Source organism: Anopheles merus, chromosome 2R, assembly GCF_017562075.2.
Source record: "Anopheles merus strain MAF chromosome 2R, AmerM5.1, whole genome shotgun sequence".
Lineage (NCBI taxonomy): Eukaryota > Metazoa > Arthropoda > Insecta > Diptera > Culicidae > Anopheles > Anopheles merus.
In genome coordinates, this window is record NC_054082.1 from 25,262,017 (window position 1) to 25,286,381 (window position 24,365).

Here is a 24,365-nt window from a genome sequence, read left to right on the forward strand (position 1 = left end):
AAATGTAACTAACTTTTTACATGACAGAGTTACACCGTGCCAAACGAGATCAGCATGTAAAACAAACAAACTGTGTAAATAAACAACAAAATCAAAATAACAATTCGCATTTTTTCCCCCATTTTCGCCAACATTTGAATACCTTCCTTTCCTTCCTATTCAGCCATATTTTTCCTACTATCCTTTCCCTTCACTCGATACGAACTACCATTCAACGCGCGTCCGTTTGGTTACGGATATATAAGAGTAAAAAAAAATATAATAATAATAATAATTTAATACAAATTCGTGACTTCTCGAACCAACATGTACACATATACACAAACGTAAAAGGGTGATGAAGATAAAAATGGGTGGTAGAGGCAAAACGAGGACGTGTGTGTGTTGTGTCTCTTTGGAGTGTTCACATTTATGGTGCCTTCTTCTTTTCCTCCTATACGATGGCACATCGATTTAACCTTTTTGCTTTAATTTTGGTTTTGGTCTAACTCTCTAAAAGTAATCTCTTTTCAAAATCTGTTTTCCTGTTCGATTGTGGGTGTCTGTGTTAATCAATCTCGCCTTTCGACTGCTACTTCTCCTCTTCACAACGCTCGCCAGAGCGTACTTTTTGCTTGCAGTAAGCGTTTGAAACGTCCACAAAACAGTACTTATTCGCGATGGAAACGATCCCTTTACTTGGACTCCATCTCTTTGCCTTTTTTTTTTACAAAAAACACGCATCACACGGGGACGGGAACCCCTCTCTTTCTCTCTATTTCTCTCTCTCTCTCTGAGTCTCTGAGAGACGCCGGAAAGCGTTTATGTTTGTATTAAAACTCACTCGATCTTTGGGTCATGAGGAGGATAATTGCAATTCCCATACTGCCCATGGGATCCTTGAACCTGCTTCCTTTTCCTTTCCAATCGTAATCAAATTAAAACACGCTTTCACCCCTAACCAATCGACAACAAATTAGGTTGCCCGTGTGAGTGCGCGTGTGTGTGTGTGACACCACATTGCAGCGGGCCAACAACAATAACAAAAAAACTAAAAAAAACGAGCAAACTAATCCCGCTGTACATCCTTGCGCCGGTAGGCGGTCGGTTCCTTAATCGGTGACGCATCGCCACCCCCCATCAGGGAGCCAATCTTTCGCGCTTCCGGTTCAATCAGCTCAACAACGGGCCGAACCGGAGGGGCTGCCACGGTCATCATCGGCTGCTTGCTCACGCCACCGGGCAGCGCGGCCGCAATGCGCGAGATCACTGTCGTCGTACCCTTGGCCGGTGTCATGCCGTGGCCGCTCAGATTGAACCGATTCTCCACCTCCTTGGTGGTGGCCTTGAACGTTTCGATCATCGCATTGCGGGTGCGCTCGATCAGCTCCGGGATGTCGTCGATTGTGAGGCCCTTCGTTTCGATCGGTGACAGCGCCGTCACGATCACGTGCCCCGGGTTCATCACCTTGTTCTTGGTGTCCAGGAACGTGTGGTACGAGCTGTACACGACCGGCAGTATCGGCAGCTGGGCCCGAACGGCCACGTGGAACGCGCCCTTTTTGAACGGGTGGATTTCGTTCGTGATGCGGCGCGTACCCTCGGGGAATACCCACAGCTTGGTGCGCTTTTCGATCAGCATCTTGGTGGACTCGTTCATTGCCGTCTGGGCGCGCTGCGCATGCCGCCGGTCGATAAAGATCAGCCCGGACAGCCAGGCGGCCAGCCCGAACGGCCAGGCGAAGAACAGCTCCCGCTTGGCGATCACCGTACACTTGTCCATCAGGTGCCAGAAGTCGAACATACCTTTTGAGAGAGAGAGAGAAAGAGAGAGAGAACGAAATTATTATAAACGTTTATTAATATACACCAAACACACACTTACCCAAAATATCGAGTGAGCTTTGATGGTTGGCCACCATTACCATCGCCCGATCGGCACCCATGTGCTCGGCCCCGCGCACCTCCCACTTCATGCTGATGATTGGCGACGCAAGGCGGCAGAATTTGCTCGCCAGTCTGTAAGAGTAAAATGGGGGAAAAATCATTAAAAATAAAAAAAATGCATCGAGTTCAAGGTGTACGGCCCCCGGGGTGGTTTAGAGCAGCGATTGACATATTTCTCCCCCCTAAATGCGAATTTTCTAATAAGAACATTCTATCACCAATTAGATAAAACAGTGTGCGCGCCGGGGCTCCTTGCACGGCTCACGCACAGCACGCACTTTACGGACGCAAACAAGGCAACCTAGACACCTAGCAGGCCATGGTTACGCCGCTGCCTGCGACGTGCGTTGAGCATCCTTAATAGCGCCGGGCCCAGAGAACTGGTCGAAGAAGTATGTTCGTTTGTTCAACCGGACGGCATGTTACGGCAGAGCTTGACAGGCCCGATAGCACACGTCCCTCTCGTACATGGTACGGTAATAAATTGCCTCACTACTGCCTACTGATGCTAGGTGTCACTGGATCGAGAATGTCACGAAAATAATACTGCCTTCATCCTTAAAACGAGAGGCGCACTCAGAGACGCCTTCTGGACGGTTCTCGCAAGTGGGGGGCTGCTAAAGCGCGCGCGTCCGCCTTGACCTAGGATACATACGCAGATATTGGACGCCGCCAACCTCAGAGAGAGAGAGAGAGAGAGGCAGTGAGAATGAGATAGAGAGGCAGCAACAGCGCGAGGTTGTTAATGTACCGGCATAAAAAGCGGGTCAAGCTAAACATACTCCCTCCTCTCCTTTTCGCGTTATTGGTACCCGCGTGTTTTTTTTTCTGCACCGAGCAGGCAGCGGTGGTCGCGGGGTGTGCGGATAATCCTTATCAACAACATCGGTAGCACACCGTAGCGCACATCGCTAATTGCTTGGCGGGTGTGAATGGGTACCGTTTTTATGCTATCTATGTGGGCCATGCAAAGCGTTGTTAAATTGGCGTCCAAGTAGGCCTGCATTTTAGCCGGTTCTCAGCGTACGATCGAAAATGTGATCTTATAGACCGGGGGCACACCAAGAGCGAAAGAGCACATTTGCATGGGCAAACGTTCTTAATTAACCGTATTAGAGTTGGATTGGACAAGAACGTTCTTTAAAATCGCGAGCAGGTCATACGGAAAGCTGCCTTTCGTGTGTCAGCCAATAGGGGAGGCATGTGGCAGGGCAATTAGCCGCCACACTCCGCTCCCTTCTCTTATCATACCGCCTCATACGACACATATCTATTTCGATACCATAATTATAATCATATCCACCCTCACCCCCCCCCCCCCCCCTTCTAATGCTTCCATTTTCTCTTAAAGCACCACTAACGCCCAAAGATAGCGTAAGCCCATTGTGACTTTAGCACGCGTCTACGCGTCCCCTATCCGAAGGGAAGGAGGCAAGCAGCGTCGCCGTTTACTTCTTTTATGATCATACTTTTTTGTTTCCTTCTGGAAGTACCCCATCATAAAGTGGGTGGTGATTTAATTCACATTTAAGCTGGCGGAACGTGTCATCAGGTACAAAGTACATCTTGGTGCACGCAGGATGGAACGGTAGCAGCTACTGAAGCTACTGGAACTTTCTTCTTCTATGCCGCCCGTGCAAGGCCGAGGGGTATGTCCCCATGTCTATAAAAGACGCCCCCTCCCCCCTTATCACTTGGACGCGGCCGCGGCGTGGTGGTGCGGGTGCATCATCGAGTGTGCCGGCGGTTCGAGAACCGTCTGTGGCGGAATGTGTGGCATTAGACGTGTGCGAGCTTTGTGATGATGATGCGCCGCGCTGTCGTCATCGACGCCCTACGGCTAGCGTTGGTTGAACTCTTCCAGCTAAACATTTGTTCGATTTGATAAGCAAAAGAACTAAGGAACTAGCATGGAAATGGTCGACACCATTTGCTGGTCATTAAACTCTCTACCTCTAACAACAAACAATAATCGGGAATGGGGGGGAGGGGGAGGGGGGGGGTTATTTAAACCGTCACCCTTTGATCTTCTACTTAAAGCAATCGGTGTTGTTTTGCTTGCTTGCTTGCTTGCGCACACCACTCTCGCTAATTCCTTACAAATCCCAATTATCCTCCTTCACCTTAAGATTCGCTTTTGTTTTATTGCACATAACCTTTGAGCGAGGAGGGCGAAGGAACACAGCGGAACCCGAGGATCTAAAAACCAATCGCATTCTTCGGTTGGTAACGATAATAGAAGAGCAAGGTCCCAAAATAACGATTAGGGATACGATTGCGCACAGTGGATGGGACCGAGATAACCGACTGCCTGAGATCTCCTCCTTTTTACCCTCTATTTTCTGCAAAATGCTATCACCAAACGATAACCATCATTATCGGTGCTTCGAAGCGCCCGTATCGGTGGGGATGGGGGGGGGGGGGGAATTTATTATTTTGGCCCTTGTGGATTATCGTTACGCCGTCTCGCTAGAGCAAGGAAACAAACGGTGCAGCGTTGACGCCAACCGCTTCTGCGTACAAAGGTGCGCTCGTAATTAGAAACACACCAAAACTCTAAAGTGCATTCGTACGGAAGGGGGCGTCTTCGCTGCAACAATGATAATCATATGGGCCAGTTGTGTGGGATTTAAACGTATTGTATTTAAAGCATCGGCTCTGTTAATGCATCCCCATGATTGACGTAGGTTGATGGATTGCATTTTTGGATTATTATTTTTTTTTTTTGTAGGAAGATTATTGTTGATGCAACAGAAATAACTCCGGGCACATCGGGTGTCGTTTGAATTGCGGGGCTGTCTCCAGGCAAGATAAAAAAGGGAAACCTGCCAGATATACTGTGTTGTATCATTGTCATGCCAGCTTTAACCACGGGTCATACCCTCCACAGGGGGTAGCCGGTACTTCCGAAGCTCCTATCTCTTTTCCGGCAAACCGTAAGCAAAGCCTTTTTATGCTGAGCTATGCACTTTTCTTTTCTTTTCGCCCGGTGCAGCATTCTTTGCTGTGGCTTATTCCGAGTGGGAATGGAAATGTTTTGCTTGGGCAGCTAACAGTTCTTCGCTCTCTCTAGCTCTCTCTCACACACACACATACGGGTGTGTTGAGTTGGGTGCATGAGCCTTGAGCAAATGTCCCACGTCATAGCGTGTGTGGTACCTTAAGCCAAACAAAAAAAGCAGTACATTATCGACGTATGGCCAACGAGCGTTTCCCAAGGCCACACGACACGTGCAGCTGCCCGCCGGGTCTGTCTGGCCTTGTGTTGTGTCCGCCAAAACCACTGTGACTTAATGTTCAAGGATGTTTGGGTACTGTTTGGTACTAGCAGCATCTGCTATCTGCAGTTTTTATGCAGTTAATTGTAGGCTTTAAATCTCATTAGAAGGAAAGTAATATACCACAAAAAAACGGAGCGACAGCGGGTTGGCGGCATTGTGGTGCGTTACGCAAAAGTACAGCAAAATTTAGTGTTCATTGCAGGCAAATGAGTCGCTCGGATTAATTTTAAAAGCTTAATTCGATGCCGTAAAAAAATGGCAAAGAGGATCATGCACTTCATTAACATGAGAGCATTATTTTGCAATCAAATTCGTCACATTGTTTCTGATTGCAAATTATGCTCCAACGCGTAACCTTGTGCGATCATGCCGCTTGGTGAAGAGTGCATACATTGGGACGAGGGCACACCGATCGCATCTTTATGACATCCGCCTATATGATGTGTCTGTGTGGCAGGCTTCTCAATTCATCAATCCAAGCAAGCGGTGTGTTTCTCGCTGTCTCGTGCTGCAAACGAGAACGAACCGCAACCGTGTTTCCATCGCTACCGCTTCTCCGATTTTTGAGCTTCCTTAACGAACCGAGAATTCCCCGAGTTCTTGCCGGGAAGAAAGTGATGTGCTGTTTTATTATCAGCAGTTCCGCACGGCCGGCACCGAACCGGCAGCACTTGACAGCTAATTGAACCGAATTGAGTAAACATACCAGCACCAACACACGCGGAGCAGCCGCCGGTTCCTCCCAACCAAAAACGACGCTATGCTCCATCCATTCATGGCAGATTTACTCTTTCGTCGCGACATCTAGATCTAGTGCGCGCGAACGTACGCACATGATGATCCACGCCACGGGCAAATGGTCCCTGCTCTCCTCACAGGGTGCCGAAGGGGCGAAAACGACACAACGGCCCTTGTTTGAGTGTGTGCGCGAGCGTACGGCGATGTGTTTTAACATATAGGAATTATGGATTGGCGGGAGTGGGCCGCGACAAAAGTGTCCGAAGAGGGAGGATTTCGGATGTGATTCAGTTCAGGCAATGCTGTGCGCAACGTGCCCCCAGCGGAAAGCGCTGTCCAGACAGATTGGTACTGTGTGGGCTGCCCATGTTGAGGTCGTTTCTTTTTCGCATACTGTTGGTCGTTGTCGTTCGGCGTTCTACTTCTTGTACTTCTTGTAAGGAAGTACAAGGAATGTTTGCCTTCTTTTTGAATTTAGTGTACATTTTGTGAATTTCAGGTGTGTCGTGGAACATATGCTTTAATAGAAAGGTTCGTGAAAAATACAGAAAATAGAGAAATTTTTTAAATTTTTTATTAAATATCTTACAGTCATTTTCAACCGTCATTATTAAGACTGGCCCCCAGAGAAAATACACATCATCACGTTGGATTGTAGGTGGGTGGTGCCACTTCAGGTGGCCCTTTGGCAATAAATGGCTCCCTGTGGGCACGATAATGCGCACCAAACACACCTCCTCCATTCTTGGCGATTGAATTGTCCCGGACACTGGCGGGTGTGTACGGGGCGTGTATATGAACCACATCCCAATCATCTCGCCCTATCTTTCGCCCACCATGGTGGTACGAATTGATAAGTGCAGCAGCACCACACTACCACACAACACTGTATCGCACACTCTTGACACCGGCGGCAGTAGTGGCAAAGATGTACGGCCAGGTATGGAGGAGGAGAGACCTGAGAGAACGAAGCAAACCACGATACGCCAAACGGAGCCACACGGCGCATATTTGTCCCCTCTCTCTCTCATCAATAAGCTGATTCATTGTGGAGCATATGCGTCGATGGGTTTGATGATAAGCATGGTCGGGGCTCTGGAGGGCTGTAAGTATACCGGACGATGTGTGTTTGTGCCGGTGTGTTGCTACATGGTAATTGAAAACGGCCCAATGAAATCGCTAATTTTAGATCTGGTTTTAAAATAATAATCATGCTTCTCACGAGTGTCGCGGTGGGGGGCGAAAAAAAGGATTAAATGCCATCGATTGACATTTGGATGAAAAGGTGAGATTAAACAGTAAGCGGTTAATAAGAACGAGCCGCCGGGTAGTTTGCACTGCCAAAGGTAAACATTTTGGGAAATGTACCATAAACAAACGGGATTCACTTTCATTTCCATTTTTTTGTGGTGGTGGACTGGTTTGGGGTGGTGAAAGAATTTCCAAACACACTACGGCACTTGGCACTTGGTAATGGTGTACATCGTAAATGTGCACCCTTGAGTGCCTGTCCGCTGGCTGATATTAGATCGATACGTTTGCTAGCGCCAGCGTATTTGTCTTCTACACGTAGAAAGTCCCACACAGCTGTTTGAGGAGACACTTTCCGGGCACACTAGATGGCATTTCAGCTGAAAAAGTGCTAAAAGAAAACCAATAGTAATCGAGCACACACTATTAACGTGCCTTTCACACAGCCAACGTCAACTGTCCCATTTCCATGGAAATTAAAAGAAAAATCCTTTTTTGTCCCGCCTCCAATCGTAGTAGCATGGAGTAGTGTGAATCCGTCATCTGCAAAGGAAAGGCACCAATTCCCCAAAGGACGGCCAGAAGTCGAATATCGATTATTGCGACGACACGTTCCGTGTGTCTATTTTCCCGGGGTCGTCGCTTTTTCACAGCGATGTTTTCCACGCACCCTGCACGCACAGCTCTGCGCTATTCGCTATCGGTGCCCACCTCTCGCTCTCTCTCTCTTCCTGCCACGAAAAGGTGGAGGGTGAGCGGCAGCACCTTGGAAAACGCATAGCGAAGGAAAAGCGGGTACCCCAGAACATCCTAGAAGCTTTTTCGCCCTCTACACTGCTACCCGCCACACGCCTACTGTCTTGCGCCCATCTGTTTGGTGGTGTGTGGCTACTTACGTCAGGTTTCTCACATCGCACGGTCGGAACAGGAAGATGGGTATGAAAACGAAGGAGTTCAGTATGACCACCGCGTAGTAGACGAAGATTTTAAAGTAGTACCGGAAGCGGCTCGACGTTTCATAAAATATTGGCATCAGTATGATGGCACAGATGAGAAACAGCTCCGCGTAGTTGGACAACATTTTGGATGATGTACGTTTTTGTTGTTGTTGCACTGTTTTCGTGTTTTTCTTGCTTTTATTGCTGCTCCTTCGCACACTGTCCGTTCACGGAAGGAGCGAGAAAAATCTCGGGGAGTTGGTTTGGAGTTTCGTTTGGTCACGCACGGACGGTGATGTTACTATTTGCCACCGGGTGCACTGGTTTTGCAATGGTTTTTTTTTTCTCTGTCGTGACGGAGGTGGAAAATATCAATCAACGCTTTTTACACAATGCTCCTACAATCAATACACTGTTCACACGCACACATACTGACACACGCGCACATCTGATCAGCGAATTGCACTTCTGTATGCACACTCTGCCCGCGATTGTCAGGAAAAAGCAGCAAGCGTGGAATATTTTGTTCCACCGCGCCCGCTTTTCGCACTTTTACACTACACACACCAAAATATCGATTCGTTGCACTGCACACGTTGGTTTCTTGCCTTTTTCTTGGGGTACGATCCTTGAAGGCGAATGTCCTGACGGAAAGGCGATGCTACGAATGTTGTATCAACTGTCGGTCCGGCACGGGTCCCCTAGCATGCTCAGGTGGATGTGGACGGGTAATGCACTGTTGGATCAGTGGCCGATTCTGGTAGAATACGTCCGATGTTTCCAATGCGGCGACTGTTTATTTACAGCATCGCAGGTCTATGTCCGCCATGCGTGCAGGTCGCTTGTGTTTTTCACTGGCTTATGGAGCCAAACCGATGTTGCTTCGCTTCGTGCGAAACCGACGTTAGAGCGGGTTGAACCTTTTGCGTTAGCGTGAAAGAGAGGGGCTATCGATTCGAACCATCTGCATGCTTCACTCCTACGGAGTGGAGGTTTCCGGCCGAAAGTTAACCCTTAGTGGTCAGGGGTTGATGCGAAATATCAAAATGCTGTGTTCATAAATGATTTGATTCTTCTTAAAGGTTGATTATTGAAAAATGATTTACAATCAGCAGTTATCAGTCTTGGTTGATCATTATATAAAATTATTACACGTCTCCAAATGGTCTGAATATGCCAAGAGAATTCGCTATTAAACATGTAAAATTGGATCGCATGAAAATATGAGAATTATTTTCGTACAAATCTAGAATGTTCTGCAACATTTTGCAAGCAGAGTTTGTAATATTCAAGAGGGACAAAACGATTTTCAAAAAAGGTGCAAAATATTTTTCGAACTAGTTTCGAGAATGTTTGACAATCAGAAGAATCCATGTTTCGAGGCACCCTGTGTGAGCTGTCAAGGGGTTTTGCTCGCAAAATAATACGACGAAAAAACACCTCTTGAAAATGGCAGCGCTGATCAAGGGTATTAAACTTGCGGCCCAAATCTCGAACCGAAACCCAGCAATACTGTACACGAGCGTAAGACATCGTAAGTATCTTTCAAGAAGAATGCGTGGAAGTGTAAATATAGTGTGGGGCGAGCAAATAGACTGAATCTTTTGCTACGCTAACTTTACGTAACTTCTGTGACAAGTGCCGGAGTGTCGCATAGAGAAGGACTTTGATTTGTTTACGTTTCATCTTGCGGGTGCGCTACTGTGCGGTGTACTGATGTACATTATCTCTTTCAGATGGCTGGAACAAAGACTTCAAGCCTGGTAAGTTCCCCGAATCGGACAAGGATCGTGAAGCGGCCGCTAAAAAGTACGGCCTGACTACGGCCGAGTATCAGCCGTACCCGGACGATGGTCTCGGCTACGGTGACTATCCGAAGCTGCCGGACGTACCGGTGGAAGCACGCGATCCCTACTATCCGTACGATTTTCCGGAACTGAAGAGAAATCTTCATGATACAGTAAGTCGTGGAACCTTTTGCGCCCTGTTCCAGCAGAATAGTAGTTGTGTCATGATGCTTTGTTATTATTGTTCGCTTCCAGCTCCACGCAGAGACCGATTTCTGGTCGGAGGATCGATTCGGTTCAGCGGAACCATTGCGCTACGAGATGAAGACCTATTGGTTAGCATTTTTGGGCGTTATGACCGGTTGCTTCGCGGTGTACTACTGGCTTGAAAATTACAAAATGTTCCGACCGGTGCTTGCCAAGCAGTATCCGTACGAAGGAAAGTCTCACTACACGTTCGACAAGAAGTAAGCCGGCTTTCGGTGGTTGGAGCAATAGTGCGAAATTTGCTAAAATTGCATGCTGCTACAAACTCAGAGCAATGGAGAACATCCTATGAAAACGAACAGCCAGCAGAACAACCATCACTGCTGCCGCCGCGTGGTACTGGTACCGTATCCACTGGTTCTGGTCAATACAACAAAGTAGATTGAAACAATTGTTATGAGCGCTATGTAAATAAATACAAATTACAAAGCCCAATCGACGTAATGGTTGTATTTTTCTCATTTTTTTTTAACTTGAAATTAATGTTTATATTGTTCTAAATCTGCAACGAAATTTTTAGCACACGTGTTTTGGTCTAAAAACTGCCACCCTGTTTGACAGTTCTGCTGCTCGAAAACAGTCGAGCAAAATTTCCGCTTCGATGACAGCAGAAAAGACGCGAACTCGGTGAGATTAATTGTTTGGGTTTAGCATTTTCAGAGTGCTTGTGAAAAATTGGTCTCAAATCTTGAAAATAAAACTTTAAAACTGGATAAGAAGTATCTTGCACGTAAAACTGCTGTCGCCATCTTCAGATTAACGGCAGTTTGCTTGTGTTCTAAACCATAAAACACCAAAAAGGACGAACAGCATTTTAGCTCGCTGTGCAACCTTGGCTTGTGTTTACGGTAAAGACATACTGCCGAAGCGATGGTACCAATCGGGGGTCCTGTAGGACACGGTGGACATCCGATTCACATACCGACTCCGATACAAACTGCTCCTCCACCGTCACAAAGTCAGCATGCACCATCCAGTCAGAACCGGCAATCACTATCGGTGGTACGTATTGGCACACCATCGTAGCCGTAGCAGATTGACTAACTCTTTGTTTTGTTTTTCCAGAAACCAAACTACACCCTCAAGTTCACCCTTGCCGGACATACCAAGGCGGTGTCGGCGGTAAAGTTCAGTCCGAACGGTGAATGGCTTGCAAGCTCCTGTACGTATGCTCCTACCGTACCGTGTCCCCCCTTTCCGTGCGTTCCTTCACACTAACAAAACTTCCCTCTTTTCCTCCCTTCCCTCTCAGCGGCCGACAAGTTGATCAAAATCTGGGGCGCCTACGATGGTAAGTTTGAGAAGACGATCTCCGGCCACAAGCTCGGCATCAGCGATGTGGCGTGGTCGAGCGATAGCCGTCTGCTCGTGACGGCCAGCGATGACAAGACGCTGAAAATCTGGGAGCTGAGCTCGGGCAAGTGTCTGAAAACGCTGAAGGGCCACACCAACTACGTGTTCTGCTGCAACTTCAACCCGCAGAGCAATCTGATCGTGTCGGGCAGCTTCGACGAATCCGTGCGCATCTGGGACGTGCGAACGGGCAAGTGTTTGAAGACGCTGCCCGCACACTCCGACCCTGTGTCGGCGGTTCACTTCAACCGGGACGGGTCGTTGATCGTATCGTCCAGCTACGATGGGCTGTGCCGGATCTGGGACACTGCCAGCGGCCAGTGTCTGAAGACGCTGATCGACGATGACAATCCGCCGGTATCGTTCGTGAAGTTCTCGCCGAACGGCAAGTACATTTTGGCGGCAACGCTCGACAACACGCTCAAGCTGTGGGACTATTCAAAGGGCAAGTGCCTGAAGACGTACACCGGCCATCGGAACGAGAAGTACTGCATCTTTGCCAACTTCTCCGTCACCGGTGGCAAGTGGATCGTGTCGGGCAGTGAGGACCACATGGTGTACATCTGGAACCTGCAGAGCAAAGAGATCGTGCAGACGCTGCAGGGCCACACGGATACGGTCCTCTGTACGGCTTGCCATCCGACGGAGAACATCATTGCCTCGGCTGCGCTCGAGAACGATAAAACGATAAAGCTTTGGAAGAGCGATACGTAGAGTGGGAGACGATGGAAGCGGAGTTAGTTGCGGTGCGAGGAGAAGCTTCTTCACTATCGTTTAAGGGTAAATTCATAAACCAGAACAGTAAGTAGACGGTAGGCGATGCGGACAGTTGTAGCGAGGTAAGAAAGATTCAGGATGGTTTTATAAGACTTCGACATCTTGTGTATAATAATATACAAACTAAACGTGCATGATAATGATACAACATATATAAGGAAACGACACCGTGTTGAGTGGTTTAGCGCACACGAAACAGGAAAGAAATATGTTTAAAAATTATAGCCGTATTTTAAAAATTTCACTCTTAGCAAAACACACCCTCCTTCCATGTAACAATGCCATTTCTTTTGCTGAAAGTAGTTTTGCTGCGCCAATGGGCAATAAAAAGCCAACTCGTTATCGTTAAACATAAATTACAAGCAGCAGCCAAAGAACGGCCGCTAAACCGTTGATTCGGAGAGGGGGTTTCATTGTCGCCTCCCTCCCCCCCCCTTCCCCAAAACAAATAAGCCAAAATTATGCGTGAAAGTGTCGATTGTGGGAACTCCATTGTTTGCCGGAGCCAGCATATTTTCGTCAGCCTGTTTGCAGCTGACAAATTTGCAAAGCGTATTTCATAAAACACAAAAACGGTCAGTAGTGATTTGGCAGTGTTGCATGTTTACCACATGGAAGGGTGTTTCTTCAGCGGGTTGTATAAAACGGCACATCTACCGTTAATTGATGCTCTCCATACAATTCCTTAACCCTGCGCGACAGAAAGCGAGAGTCAATCAAACGCAGTTAGTAGCGAACGAAAACAAAAGTATCCCCAAGGAAAGTTTCACTTTCATTAAACCCGCGAGCCCCATTTTTGTTTGGAGCATTCAACGCGCTTCCGTGCTCGATCACCGACCGCCGATCAGTGTTCGGTGGCACTGGGTTTTGTTTGGTGATCTCTTTCAAAGCAACGTGGACTATGGGAAAGATAGAAAAGGGAAGTTTCGATCGATTGAAAACAACTCTACCCCTTACTAATAAATGGAAGCGATCGCGATTGTCCACTTTTTGGGCATCGCATTGTCCGGCACAGAAATGGATGGTTTCAGTAATTACACGACTGCGGTTATAAAGCAGCACCATCGTCTGCACCATCGTCGGCATTTTTTTACTGACTCAATTTATGGTTTAAATTGATCCCTTAGTCTTGTTTTTTTTGTCGTGCCAACAATGAGCGGGAAAACAGAGCAACATCTAGCAACGAAAAATCCCAACCTGAGGAAAATTAGGCTTGATTTATTGGGAGACGTGAAGACGAGCGCGCGCGCGCGTAAAGCACGTAATAAACGCATTATGCACTTTACCATTCTGCTTCTTACTGCGCGCGGTACGGAGGAATTGGAGCTAGTTGTAATCCACCACGTAGCGATATGATCGCGATCACAGCCACTTTCCGTTTCGGGCTGTGTTTGGGCTAATGGAGTTATTAATTTATTTCATTGGAGTTGCTTGCTGTAACTTCCGATTTTTTTAGTCCCAGCCCCAGGCAAGATTGTGCAATTTGTACAGAGAGCGGTTGAACGGTGCCGAGTGCGGTTGGGTTTTATTTCGGGGAGAAAAAGGGAGTAAAGTAGCTGCGTATATTGGATGGGAGTGATTTAATACTGACGTAAGATCGTAACGGAGAACGGTGATCATGATCGTACTATAAATCCGCAGCAAAGGGGTAAATGTTCAGGGGATCTTTATCGTTCGAGACATTCCGAGATCATTGCTTTTTTTGTTGTTAGTAAAAAATGAAGATGTTTCAATCTAGAAGCTTTACATAAGTGATCTTTTGTAAGTACTGGTTTTGCGGTTTGGGAAAGTAATTATCGCATAATTAAGGTCGCGGTTAGCAATTGTTAATTAAATCGTTTTTGTACCAGTGACAACACTAATTACCTTCACTGACTCTTACGAAATTAATTAAGCAATTTTTGTGAAGTAACGACTAACCGAATTGTGACAAAAACTATTTTCCCAATTAGGCTAAAGGTATGATAAAAAAAAAAAAACAATACCTAGATATACCTACAAACCACATATTTTGATTATGTAAATTGTAAACACTTTTTCTCTAGGTTGGCAATCATTTGATTTGCCTGCCGCTGTCCCTATTTAGGACCTAACGGCAAACTCAGCACTGCATCATTCTGATTTCTATATAAAACATAATTGAAGAATATGTTTACAAAGTAACAAAAAAAAAAAAAAAACATTAATATGTAATGTTTATTTGTACCACTTACTATCACGTCGCCATGCCCATGCCGGGTTTCGGTAGCATTAATTAAAACTCCCTGCCGCAATGCAGCCGCTGCTTTGAATAGGTGTCCACCCATCGTTCGTCCGCTCGCTCGCCTGCGCCACACTGTGCTCTACATAATGGCCTCAATTATCGGACAGGAAACGCGGCACCGCTCCAGCAAAGGCAAAAGATCCACCAGCAGTACCAAGGGGGGAGAAATTCGCGCAAAAAGCCCCGCACTCACCCCGAAAACCCGCTCCCGAGGAGAAAGACCGAGCAGACGACACCGACCGATAAAACCTAGCAAGTGAGAAAACGAGATCTAAAGCCGATGGAATTCCGAAGGTCATTGGCCCGAAATGCGATGGGCTGGGGGTGTCGTGTGGCCATCAGGTGTCAAGTGTCCCAGTGTTCCCAGTGTTGCCCTCGGCTTTCCTGTCTGCTGTCATTCGGAGCCAGTCCACGCCACCGGAAGCTGGCAAATCTCCACCCCAAGCAAAGCCACTGCTGCTTGAATGAAAGTGAAAAAAAAAACAGTGGCTGGTGGGTTGGTGGTGCCCTTTGGGGTAGACAGCACAATCACCTAACCCGCCCTAGGGTCTAACGGATACAACCGAGCTGGGGCGTGAAAGAAATCTCTGCCCCATTCAGCTGGTTGGTGGTGGTGAAGTCGTCGGGCCTTGATCGTAAGTTGTCGTGTCGGTCTAAAAACGGGCATTACATTCCCTCTGTTTACTCTTTTTCTTCCCGGGTTCTGTTTTCTTTTGTATGTGAGTGTTTTTTTTTAATTTGTTTTCTTTTATGGTGCACTATTTTGGACAGTCGTCATGTTTATTTCTCTCACCAACGGTTAGGTAATACCAAATGGCACTACGAACTACGGAAGGTGAAGGTATTTCGGTTTTGCAAGCTTCCTTCGGCCAATTTCCACGGGAAATGGTTGACACCCTGCGGGGCAATATGATATCCGGACCGTGCTTTCACGTGGGACAGCAACGGCTTGGAACTTGAATCGTCAACGGTTTCGATTTTCTCTTAAATTTTTAATATGTTTCACGAACAAACATGCAATAAGTTCTATGAAAGTTGCATTACTTTGGAGATTATTTCTACACTGTTAAATAATCAGAATAAATTGTCAAATGTACAATACTTTTGAAAGGGTATTAAATCAGTTCACACACACACAGTAGTGGGGAAGGCGATTTTATAGAAATTGATTTCGATACCAACCCCGCTGCCGTATTATTAACTTTACCGCTTGACCGAACCCCTGCCGGGAGCTTTTATTTAAAAAAAAAAAAAAAAACATTAATTTATTTAATTGCTGAGAAAAATGGCCACACCTCTTCAATTCCATTCCCCCCCCCCCACCCCCCTCCCCCTCCTGCCAAAATGGAAAATGAATGTATATCTTCTTTATCAAAGCGCGGCTCTGATAATTTGTGTTGATTTGGAGCGCTTGGTTCCGCCGGTTTGAGTTGGGCAGCATGAAAATGTAATTAAAATAAATAAAAAAAAATCCCCTGAACTCATCAAAGCGCTTTTTTTCCTGCAACGAGCCGCCAGCTGGAGAAGGGGGGAAAAGTGGAAACTGTGAAAAAAAGTGTAGCGTAGATATATCTATCTGTGTGAAAATCATTGGCCGTATCGCGTCGCGCATTATTCGGGCGCAGTTTTGCGCCGCCACCACCACGCGTCACAATGCTATTAAGTGCACCAAAAAAGGGGATGAAAGAAGCCCAAAAAAGCAGCTACCCGGGGTGCAGGACGGGGTGGGAAAATGGAATTTGTTTTCGTCTCATTTTTGGTTTGCCCCTTTCCACGTAGTTAGATTAGCTGTGAAGGTGCGCAAAACAAAACCGATGCGTACAAATCCCTAATAGTGATGGGTAAATACGATTTTTTACCGGTGTCGGATCGATCCGACTCCGGTACCCCGCGGAGTCGGACTTGGAGTTACTCCGGACTGTTTTACCGGCGGGGGGGGGGGGGGGGTGCGCACGAGCAAACCTCCGGACTCATCGACTCCGAGTCCGGATCAGTCACTCCGGATCACTCCGGATCACTCCGGATCGCTCCGGATCACTCCGGATTACTCCGGATCACTCCGGATCACTCCGGATCAGTCCGTATCACACCGATCCAAACTGATCCAAACTGATCCGGACTCATTTCAACTGATCCGGATTAATCCAGATTGATCCGGAGTGATCTGGAGTGATCCGGACTGGTCCGGAGTAATCCGGACTGATCCGGACTGATCCGGAGTGATCCGGAGTAATCCGGAGTGATCCGGAGTGATTTGGAATGATCCGGACTGGTCCGGAGTGATCCGGAATAGTCCGGACTGATCCGGAGTAATCCGGACTGATCCGGACTGATCCGGAGTGATCCGGACTGATCCGGAGTGATCTGGACTGATCCGGACTGATCCGGACTGATCCGGAGTTGAATCCGGTTGTGATCCGGAGTCGGAGTCATATTTTGCGCACCGGAGTCGGAGTTGATCCATGACTCCGCTCCGGATTACCCATCACTAATCCCTAACGCATAGCAAGCTCACGCCCCACGGAAGCCTGTTTGCACGTTTCCGCTAGAGGGCGTTGCGTGTCGCTACTAACTCACTGCTGTCAGCATAGCAACAGCATAAGCTTACTAATTATTACCGTGAAGTTATAATATTTGCCAATTGATTCCATTTGTGCGATATGTGGTGCTTTTGTGAAGCGATACGACCCGCAGGCGGTTATCGCGTATTTAATGCACTTAATTAAATGAATCATTCATTGTCACACGTTTTTTGTGTGTCTGTAAGGGTATGAGTAGGAGGGAAAAATGCCATTTCTGGAATTAATGAAAAGTGACAGTTGTTCACTTGCACCACTTTTGACCGCACTCTGACCCGCGGTTCGTAGTGTATGCAAAGTGAAATGTGGTGCAGATAAGACGACAGGTAATGCAAACCCGCAACCAGCTGTATTGTGTAAATGCGCGTGGTCTAGTTTGCTAGTGATAGGAAAGTAAACGCATTCCACCACCACCACCACCACCACCACCACCAACAACAACCGGCCAGCCGATCAGCTCTTTTACCCATAAAAAAGCATACCGACGGAGCCGACGAGCAAGATGAAAACCACTCACTACCGGGGCCTAACCCACCCACCCAAACTGCCCATTTTCAAACTCTGCCCTTGGATCTATTAGGCGATCTCGGTGGCCTGGTCGGAAACACCGGGAGGTGAAATGCCGGAAAGTTAACAAATTAGTAAATGCGGAGAAAATCTGAGTTAAATCAATTATTCAAATTATAAACGTCCATCCGTGTCGTCGTCTCGGATTCACACTTTCTGCCTGCCCTAAATTTGGAAAAGCAACGTCCTATGAAAGGATTGTGAACTGGTTAACGGGAGGAAAGGAAGGAAGGAGGATAAAGGCGGGTAAAATTTGTAAATTGGCAGCGGAACGAATGGGCGGACAGCCACTGTTGTTCCATCGTTCCATTTTTTCAAGGACCTTTTCATCAAGAGTAAACGGCTGGAGTAGTTTTGTCTCACGAAATGATGCGTTCTTTGTAGAAGCTTCCATCCAATGCTATAGATAAACAGGATACTTCACGCAATTTGTGTTTTAAATAGCAATTTAACAACTTAAAAAAACACTTCCCAAATCTTTTATAGTGGAAAATTTAACAGCACAATGCCTTCCTAAAAGTCCCATTCCCTTTCCAGCCACTTTTCCATCTTTGCCACAGCGTGGCACAGCAATGAAACCCATTGAAGCGCAAACTCTTATTCGGTTGTGTATTGATTATTTCACCGTCCATCGGAAAGTTTACAGCGCTCTTGCCCTATGCCCATCGGGCTCCCATGCCTTTTACAGAGTCCGGTGGTTTCCCTTCGACGATCCATGGATGTTTTCCTGAGCGCTTGTGTCACACATAATGTTTTTGTAATTCATTTGCAGATCATCCTACCTTTTTCCGTGGTGGAACAGTGGGTGGAAAATCCATATCTTTTCGTAGAAATTAGTGAAACACGTTAATTGAATCTATGTGCCAGGGGGGGGGGGGGGGCGGTTGTACCAAAGCGAGCGCTTGCGAGTTACGCAGGGCCGACGAACGACGATTGTGTGGCCAAACAGTGCGATGTATCCATTTCCCTTGAAGGGTTTAGTTTTTTCCCCAGTTCAAAAATTTCATTTCAATTTCATATTTTAAAACTCATAACCTGTAGTTCGGTATCAGTTCAGGCGGAAGAGGTGGGATGAACAGATTTGCTTGTAATTTGATTTTGCACGCAAAATGAAACATCCATCGCCGGAAGCAAATTGAAGGTAAATTTCTATGTGCAGATACAAGTAAAACAAAAAAAAAAACATGTTTTATCACAAAACGTGCACCAAAACCATGTACACACATTTATCAGAAAGCTGGAATGTTGCAACTTGGCCAGACTCTGTTCCAACGGAACCGTGCACGCTCCAGGCCATTTTTTTGCCCGTGTCCATATCAAAACCATTTCGCCGGGTTACGTAACGCTTGCCGGTGGGTACTAACTACCCCGGATGGTTTTGGTGGGTGTGGAGGAGGGAAGTAATGCAAAACACACCTCACGCCGTGGAAAACAATTACGGCATGGGATCACTAGCGCCACAAGCTCACACGCCAGCATCCACACGTTCCCGATGGAAAGCAAAAGTGAAACGGCAGCTAACGGCAAAACGGCCATAACGGTGACGTGGGTGGGAGGGGTGGGGTATGGTTGAGGTAGCTGTTAGCTTTTCCTCCCCATGTTCCCGATGCAGGCGGGCAGCATGTTCACATGTGTGTTTGTGTGTGTGGCAAATCGCCCGAAAGCGTGAGGATGACGCGGTAGATTTGTTTCAGGCAGGCCATGATAAATATGGATTGTGACAGGAGATGTGTACACATTACAACACTGACAGAAGAGCCTCCGAAGACATCGGTTAGAAGGAAGGAAATAAAGGTAGCCTAAAACTGCGATAAAAACCTTATCTGCAATGACGTAGGTACTAAACCGAATCTCCGGTATTTAACGGTTCCACAAACACAAACTCCATTGATACAGTCAAATAATCTCACACTTTTACTACCCCAGGATAGCCCTACACTGTTGCTGTTGCTCGGCTTCTTTTCATCTGTTTTAATGCCATTAAAACAAACACTGACGACGACGTGTTAATGCAATTAACGAGGTGGACGAAACACACGATCGTCACGTCCTGGAACGACCCGTACAATGGCGGCGCGGGTTCATTTGCCGCACAACTGCTGCTGCTGCTGCTGCTGCTGGTATCATCACCTTTGTAGCTGGTCAGTAACAAGGGCACGGTGTGTTTGAGTTAGGGCATCCTGATTTGTGTTGCCCGGTGATGTCCGTCCGTCCAGCCAAACTGTTGAGGGAGAGAGCTCTTTTGGGTGTACGTGGCTGTGGATGGTGTTCCTCCCAAAGCATCTCGTTTAGGACGAAGACAGGTCCATTCCCCGGAGTTTTGGTTGCTTCTTTTTCTTTTTTGGTACGTAAACGATTAAAATTGCTGTATGCGACCGCACGCCCATGAGATACCAGAACAACAGCTCACACGTGTGTATGTATACTCATACCGAAAGTAGAATTTAGGTGTATAATGAAATTTTAACGACTGCGGGTGTGTGTGCCTTGTGTGCCTTCTCGGTTTGCGCCGGATTCCGGTCTGCATGTGCTGCCGATGCTGATAAGCGACCGACGGGGCAAAAAGCGTGGCCCGTAAAATACGTGCAGCACGAAAAACCAAGAAGCCGCCCACATAGCCCAGCGCCATAGTTTTCCTTCGCCTTTTCCTCGCACAAAGATATCTCTCCGGAGGTCGGCCAGCAGTAAACCGACGAAAGGGGTGGTAAGCGAGGACTGCCAACAACGGAGAGAACAGGGTAAAAGATAGGCATAATAATGATAGACTTACTAGCCAGCAGTCCCGGCCAGCAGCTTGCCGGCAGTCTTCGCTGGAAAAAGACACTTCCGTTCCCGAGCCGCGCAACCGGAAGCGAACGACCACAATCCCCCGGTCTGAGCTACAGCACGCTTTTGTGGAATTTCTGGGAAGTAGAAGCAGCAGCAGCAAAAGGGATGCCTCGACGGTATTGCTTTTGCACGGAACTACGGAACTGCCGGCGCAACGGACGTCACAAACAACGTTCCTTCTAACCGTGTAACAGGATTGTACACGTGCTTAACCCTCGGCCGTCAAAGTAGGCGAGTTTGGGTGGTTCGGGTGAGTCGGGGTGAGGGTTGCTGAAACCGATGGCAATCATAACCCATCGTCATGGTAACACGCTCCCAGCTCGGCAAACACCGCCCAACGGTTCGGAAGAAGGATCCAAGGCATGCTATTACTATTTCATCGTTTGCCATCGTTTGTATCTATTCCGTTCCCTGGAAAGGATTCTTGGAAAGCAGGGCAAAGGAAGACCGGAAGAGGGAGACTATACATGGGATGCAGTTTCATGAATGGAAATGGGGTCATCTTGTGCCTAAATCGCTTCCGACACCTTCCGAGTCCGAGTTTTTTTTTTGTTCAGTTGTGGTTGCGGGTGGCTGTCGGGATTCTCACAAGCATTACTTGATGTGTTTTTGCGTTTTGTTTTGCTTGACCAATGACTGATGTTTTGTAGGGCGGTTTGCTGTCGGAGGCACTTTTCAATCTCTTCTGCATGAGATGAGTTAACATTTATTTGCCTTTTTTCTTCTTAATTTCCCCATCACAGCCACAAACATCCCATGCATGCATGTGTAAGGCAACTAGAGGGAAAATAGAGATATTGGGTGCAAAAAAACGGCAAATAATTTAAGGAAATTTGTGTTGCTATTCCAAACAATCCTCGACAACACATTCAATAGACACACACACACGGTATGGTCCTCATTATGACTACGACTCCCACGGGAGGGAGATGAGTGATTTAATTTGATGGAGCAACAGTAGTAGGTAGGACTGGCAGTGGTAATTTTCTTCCGGAAAGATTGCATCCCCCCTCGCTCAGCGGCATCAGCAATGCAGTGGAGATGAGAATGCAAAACTGTATGCACCGTAGCTGTGTGCATTTCCACGCTTTTTGCAGTGTATTCTGCGGTGCCCCTTTTTTCCGTGCCCGCGTTTGTGTTTTCCTTCATTCACTCATGAGATGTGCACGTGCAAATGCATGATGTGTTTGTACTTCCCCGTTCGGGCTGGCATGTATGTTTGCATTGCTGGAGATTTTTGAGCATTTCCGCTTCCGGCATCTGCTACTCTACTAACTCACCGGTATTCTCCTCCCCCAACGGGGGAGATGATAGAAACAATTGCAGCAAATGACTGCACACACACACCCTTGTGTCGAGTGCGGTAGTTTCGATATCTTCATCCGGGAATACGGTACGCCGGTACGGAAATGCATTGTCGCTTGGGAAACGAACCGCCAGCAGTGAACAGCATCCGCAAAGCGTGCGCTCCATGGGGAGAGTGGATTGAACAAGAGGCGCGACAAAGGAAAAAGCTTTGGCGGGTGCAAGACTATTTAAATCACATACAATTGGCTACACTTTAAATGATATTTTTATGCGCAATGTTCCCGTTAATGGAATTTAATGTTAAAAAGTATTTCACTGGTTCAACGGGCGCATAGGAAGCGTTTTGTACCCGTTGTGGTGCGATAATAGCTTTTGACACATTTTCAGACATTCGATATGTTTGAGGGCTTATTTTTCTCGATGTTTCAATAACACAAATGTTGTGTAATCGAACCCGCAAAACCAATCGCTGGATGCTTAACGCGGGCGCAACGCAAACAACTATCCACGAATCGATTCGCCTCAGCCGACGAATGCGCACCGTCGAACACGTGGTCAGCCTGCTGCGATGAGACTTCCTGCTGCTCCTCCAAAGCATCTCCATCGGGTGGCTAATCTTTTGCCGGTCCGTTTTGGGGCAGCAGCTACACACACACACACACTCTCTCTCTCTCTCTCTCTCTCTCTCTCTCTCTTTCCCTTTTCCTCGTAACCCTAGCATTGAAGTGTGCTGATCAATTTTCCGCATTTACTATGCCCAACGTGTGCGGTTGGCTCTTCAATTGTGGGGGCTCATGGTTGCGAACACGTTCGGAAAACACTTTCAGCGCGGGGTTAGTATGGAAAAGTGATTTGCTTTTATGTTTTATGGGATGATGGTAATAGGTGCACCAATGGGATGTTTGGCAAAACAAGCGTAAGCAACACATCTTAGCGTTTGCTTTTGCGGCGGATAATCGCAATATCCCTGGTTGTTGCATAATCTCCGCATGTGGCGTCTGGGTGTGTGTGTGTGTCTGTTGTTCGTATGTCACTGTGGGCAGGAAAAAAGGTGTGAAGCAATGTGCGAAAGGTGCTCGAAAGCCTGTTTTCCCTAACACGTGTGCGTTTGTGTTGGCGATGGCGCAAAATGAGCAAAACAGTTTCTGCAAATTCACGCGTTTACGTTGTGTCAACCCTCGGGTACGCGGGGAAAATGGGGGATAATCTCCCTCTAAAGATGATCGAGATGAAGGGGAAATGTAACCGCTGATGAGGTGAATTATGCATAATCGCGCTGTTTGTCTGTCTGCCAACCTGTTTGAAGTTTGTATGAAGTGTTTTTTTGTATGGTCAAGAGGTAGTGTTTCAATATGTTCATGCAAAAATTTGCGTATTTTTGTCAATCTTTTTTTGGTTTTTAACAGCATCAATTATTTTGCTTAGATTTGACTTGTTTGCTAAAATGCATTTGGCGTTTTTAGTGGTAAAATTGAATGCGATTGTTGTGATCTAATTTCTCAACAAGGAGATAATCTCCTGGTTGTTTTTATTGATTATGCGAATGTAATGAAAGCAGAAGAAAATTTGAAAAAAAAACACCTCAACACAAACTCAACAAAACCATTTACACATGCACATGTTGAACATTAAATCAGTTTTATTGGAATCCGGATTTTTGCGTTTTATTGTGTGTTGTTTGCAGCAGTCAGATGTGTTTTCTAGCTAAGCTGGTCATCATTATCATAAAGAGCACGATGACACACGCATGCTCCAGATGGGAGTAGAAACCAGTTGCGTCTGTTTGAAAAGAGCTCTAAGCACTAACCGGTTCCACTAAAAGCTCGTCCCTTTCGATGATCGTTAATTGGCGATGATATGTTAGACCTATTTATGAGTCCCTTAATTTAATAGCTATTAACATTTTCGATGCTCTTTGATTCATTAGTGTGTTCAAGATTTTCAATTACATCCAATCGATTCTCTCATTTAAATACATCACTGTTTGCACTGTTCCACAGTCCGCTCGAAGACAATGTAGTGTAAAAGTGTAAATATCACTCATTATTAAACGCTACGAAGTGCATCTACGGCAGCGCTGGTTGCATTAATCGAAAAGGTCACTGCTTTCCTGCAAGCATCTTCCTAAAGCAGCTGCAACTGCATCCGCTTTCCTGCTTATTAGCACTGAACTTAACACAAGCGGCAAAAATCAACACACACGATTGCAATCAACGTACCACGGTACGGAACACGGTAAGTGCATCTGTGCGCACACGCCAGCGAGGGGTGGTGGGTGGGTAAACCGGTCCTTAAAATGCAATGCTGCGCCAATTTGCCAACTCTCCTCTTCTGTCGCCCATCGTACAAGGGCATGGTCCCAGATGGGTCGGTTTGGGGTGGTGCGCGATCGAGCTCACTTTCTTCGATTTGGTCCGTATGTTAACCGGAAACTGGTTCCCGGGACCGTGGCAATGGACTGTGGCGGGGCGGCGTTCGATTGCGTGCGCTAAACAGGAAAA

The 24,365-nt window shown here is 47.0% G+C and overlaps 3 protein-coding genes and 1 long non-coding RNA gene across 4 annotated transcripts; 3 read left to right on the forward strand and 1 right to left on the reverse strand.

The window, feature by feature from the left end:
* Positions 1–459: 459 nt before the first annotated feature.
* On the reverse strand, positions 460–9,048 carry LOC121590828 (1-acyl-sn-glycerol-3-phosphate acyltransferase alpha). The gene is made up of 3 exons (XM_041910866.1): positions 8,093–9,048; positions 1,865–1,998; positions 460–1,785 (listed from the first exon to the last, which is right to left on the reverse strand). Exons 1-3 carry the CDS (start codon positions 8,275–8,277, stop codon positions 1,049–1,051), a joined length of 1,056 nt encoding a protein of 351 aa, XP_041766800.1. The 5' UTR covers positions 8,278–9,048; the 3' UTR covers positions 460–1,048.
* Positions 9,049–9,526: 478 nt separating this feature from the next.
* Positions 9,527–10,623, forward strand: LOC121588218 (NADH dehydrogenase [ubiquinone] 1 beta subcomplex subunit 8, mitochondrial). Its single transcript, XM_041905926.1, has 3 exons — positions 9,527–9,668; positions 9,871–10,094; positions 10,177–10,623. The coding sequence occupies exons 1-3, from the start codon at positions 9,584–9,586 to the stop codon at positions 10,390–10,392; spliced, it is 525 nt and encodes a 174-aa protein (XP_041761860.1). The 5' UTR covers positions 9,527–9,583; the 3' UTR covers positions 10,393–10,623.
* Positions 10,624–10,802: 179 nt separating this feature from the next.
* Positions 10,803–12,493, forward strand: LOC121590158 (WD repeat-containing protein 5). The gene is made up of 3 exons (XM_041909588.1): positions 10,803–11,190; positions 11,254–11,350; positions 11,441–12,493. The coding sequence occupies exons 1-3, from the start codon at positions 11,059–11,061 to the stop codon at positions 12,253–12,255; spliced, it is 1,044 nt and encodes a 347-aa protein (XP_041765522.1). The 5' UTR covers positions 10,803–11,058; the 3' UTR covers positions 12,256–12,493.
* A 6,938-nt stretch (positions 12,494–19,431) lies between these two features.
* On the forward strand, positions 19,432–20,123 carry LOC121589625. Its single transcript, XR_006004330.1, has 2 exons — positions 19,432–19,560; positions 19,654–20,123. It is a non-coding gene; the product is annotated as an uncharacterized LOC121589625 (long non-coding RNA).
* Positions 20,124–24,365: the final 4,242 nt, after the last annotated feature.

Coding starts and splice junctions, on each gene's coding strand:
- LOC121588218 (XM_041905926.1), top strand. CDS start 9,584: ATGGCAGCGCTGATCAAGGGTATTAAACTTGCGGCCCAAATCTCGAAC. Junction 9,669..9,870: donor GTACACGAGCGTAAGACATC/GTAAGTATCTTT, acceptor TATCTCTTTCAG/ATGGCTGGAACAAAGACTTC. Junction 10,095..10,176: donor AGAGAAATCTTCATGATACA/GTAAGTCGTGGA, acceptor GTTCGCTTCCAG/CTCCACGCAGAGACCGATTT.
- LOC121590828 (XM_041910866.1), bottom strand. CDS start 8,277: ATGTTGTCCAACTACGCGGAGCTGTTTCTCATCTGTGCCATCATACTG. Junction 1,999..8,092: donor TGCGATGTGAGAAACCTGAC/GTAAGTAGCCAC, acceptor TTACTCTTACAG/ACTGGCGAGCAAATTCTGCC. Junction 1,786..1,864: donor AAGCTCACTCGATATTTTGG/GTAAGTGTGTGT, acceptor CTCTCTCAAAAG/GTATGTTCGACTTCTGGCAC.
- LOC121590158 (XM_041909588.1), top strand. CDS start 11,059: ATGGTACCAATCGGGGGTCCTGTAGGACACGGTGGACATCCGATTCAC. Junction 11,191..11,253: donor ACCGGCAATCACTATCGGTG/GTACGTATTGGC, acceptor TTGTTTTTCCAG/AAACCAAACTACACCCTCAA. Junction 11,351..11,440: donor TGAATGGCTTGCAAGCTCCT/GTACGTATGCTC, acceptor CTTCCCTCTCAG/CGGCCGACAAGTTGATCAAA.